This window comes from Oryza brachyantha, chromosome 12 (genome assembly GCF_000231095.2).
Source record: "Oryza brachyantha chromosome 12, ObraRS2, whole genome shotgun sequence".
Lineage (NCBI taxonomy): Eukaryota > Viridiplantae > Streptophyta > Magnoliopsida > Poales > Poaceae > Oryza > Oryza brachyantha.
This window is the reverse complement of record NC_023174.2, coordinates 15899909-15902577: the sequence shown is the minus strand read 5'-3', so window position 1 is coordinate 15902577 and position 2669 is coordinate 15899909. Positions and strand designations below refer to the sequence as shown.

General features: G+C 60.9%; 1 protein-coding gene across 1 annotated transcript; it reads right to left on the bottom strand.

Moving 5' to 3' along the window:
• Positions 1–733: 733 nt before the first annotated feature.
• On the bottom strand, positions 734–2295 carry LOC121056033 (protein kinase PINOID-like). The gene has a single exon (XM_040529739.1). The coding sequence runs from the start codon at positions 2293–2295 to the stop codon at positions 793–795; it is 1503 nt and encodes a 500-aa protein (XP_040385673.1). The 3' UTR covers positions 734–792.
• Positions 2296–2669: the final 374 nt, after the last annotated feature.

The following is a 2669-nucleotide window of genomic DNA, read 5'->3' as shown; positions in this document are numbered from 1 at the left end:
CCAAAACCACTCCACAAAATGTCACCAAACAACCACAAGCAGAAGGGGAGCAGACAAGGAGACGGGACAGGTCAACTCGGATCATTAATGTAATCACCAACCAAGAACCCAATCCATGAACCGCGCTAACCTGCAACCCATGTGATCACCTGCTTAATTACCCCCGACCAACGCCATCCTCCTTCCATAATTATTTCCTCCACTGTTCATGGCTCCTTCAAAAACATAAGAATTTCACATGATATTTATGCAAAATAGTTTCATTCGAAACCCATGAATGGATTTTCTATCAAGCAGTCTTCTTTTTCTAATTCTTCAGGATATTTATAATGTTCTGTTCCTCTAAAATTCCATCAAACTAAATAGTCAATTAATTTTTTACTGCTTCTGTCTTCGTTTTAAAATATAGAGATTTTTATGTTTTTTCAACAAAATTTATTTTGAAAAATGCAAAAAAAAAATACTTATATAGAGGAAATCCTGAGTCCTGATTACTCTTCTGTTTGGTAGAGATGATACGCAGCTGATTCACAAACAGTTGCACTGATCAGTGTGATTCTGAAACTAGATTAGATTATACTATTAGATTAACACTAACAGAGGTGATTAGGAGCAGTAATTAACAGTGTGTACATTCAACGGTAGTGGTGGCGAGCTGCTAGCTTAGGTCAAATGCGAAATTAATGTCACGGTGGCCGGAGCGTGTCTCCCGCCGGCAATGTCTCTACCCTCCCGCGGCGACGATGACGAGGCTGCCGTCGCATCGCACGCAGACAGCAACGGTCACCATGCTCAGAAGAGGTCGAAGCGGTAGGTGGTGGTGGTGTTTGCCGGCTTCGGCGGCGGCGTTGTCGGCGCCGCCTTGCATGACTGCGACCGGTGCAGCGGCGCGCCGGCGCCGGGGACGACGGGCGGGCGGGACGAGCGGAGGAGGGCGAGGTTGAGGGTCTTGAAGAACGGGTGGGACTTCACGTCGGCGGCGCCGCGGCGGGAGCCGAGGCGGGTGGCGGGGTCCTTGGTGAGGAGGCGGGCGATGAGGTCGCGCGCGTCGGCGTCGGCCGGGCCGCATGAGCCGGAGCCGGAGGGGAAGGCGAGCGGGCGGCGGACGATGTTGCGGAGCGTTGCCTCGTTGGTGGCGCCGGCGAACGGGGTGCGGCCGTAGAGGAGCTCGTAGAGGAAGATCCCGTAGGCCCACCAGTCCACGGCGGCGCCATGCTCGCGCCCGCTCGCCACCTCGGGAGCTACGTACTCGTGCGTCCCGACGAACGAGCAAGACCGCGCCGTCACCGGCTCCGCCACGAACAGAGGAACCACCGGTGCCGCCGGCGCCGCAGCCACAGCCCCAGCCGCGTCGCGTCGCCTCCTCCGCCGTCGCTTGAACCGGAGAAGGTGGTCGGGGAAGCAGGAGACGCCGCCGGCAGCGGCCGTATCCGGCTCGTCGCTCTCGCCTTCGTCGAGCGACGGCGACGTGGTGGACTGCAGCGAGAGGTCGAAGTCGGTGAGCATGATGTGGCCGTCGGCGCGGATGAGGACGTTCTCCGGCTTGAGGTCGCGGTAGACGATGCCCATCATGTGGAGGTACTCGAGGGCGAGGAGCACCTCGGCAGCGTAGAAGCGGGCGGAGGGGAGCGGGAAGCGGCGGGAGGGCATGCGGTGGCGGAGGGAGTGGAGGTCGCCGCCGGGGCAGAACTCCATGACGACGCAGGAGAAGTGAGGGGTTGCGTCGAAGTCGGCGAAGAGGGTGGGGAGGAAGGGGTGGTCGAGCAGCCGCAGGATCCGCTTCTCCGCCGCCGCGCGCTCCAGCTTCTGCTTCTTCGCCACCGCCCGCCGGTCCACCACCTTCATCGCGTACAGGCACGGCGAGCCCTCCGCCGACGAGCTCCGGAGGCGGCACAGATACACCGTCCCGATGTCGCCGCCGCCGATGCGCCGCACCAGCTTGAAGTCCCGCGCCCCGAGCGGCTCCGCGGAGGTCGTCGACGCCGCGCGGATGGCCGCCCACGCGACGTCCCCGGACCTGTGCGGCCGGCACACCACCGAGTCCCTCGGCGGCGTCGGCGTCTGAGTCGGCGAGCACGACGCCACGGCCGCCGACGGCGAGCAGTCGAACGACAGCCGCGAGAGGCTCGAGCACCGCGCCAGGGTCCCCGTGCTGCTCGCCGAGCTCAGGCTCGAGTTGGGCGCCGTCGTGTCGACATCAGAGTACCTCTCCCCCACCGCAGGAGACGGCGGCGACAGCTCCACCATCGCCGCCAGCTTCGAGACAGACGCCGGCGCGCGCACCGCAGCCACCATAAACGCAATCTCTCCTCCTCGTCGTCGTCGTCGTCTACCTCTCCGGCCAAATCCCTCCGCGGCGAGCGAGCTGCGTGAGGTGGGAGCGGGAGGAGGCACAATTTATACCAGCGCGCGGCGTGGAGGAGGCCACGTCAGCGGACACCTGGCGAGGCCACGTGGCGAGGGGCAGAAACGTGAATACTGGGGGGATCCGCATAGGCTCGTGAGCATGTCTGCTGGTTGGGTAGGGGTAGATCCGTCATTCTACGGCGCCGTAGCCTTTACATTTTTCTTTACGTGTACTGTGGCTGCGACTGTGACATCAGGGTGAAAAAGGAGCACAGTAACTTTTGGGTTGTACTGCTGTTGCTGGGCAGCGTCCACTGTTTAGC

Bases quoted from the DNA above. Each gene is read 5' to 3' on its own strand.
- LOC121056033 (XM_040529739.1), bottom strand. From the start codon at position 2,295: ATGGTGGCTGCGGTGCGCGCGCCGGCGTCTGTCTCGAAGCTGGCGGCG.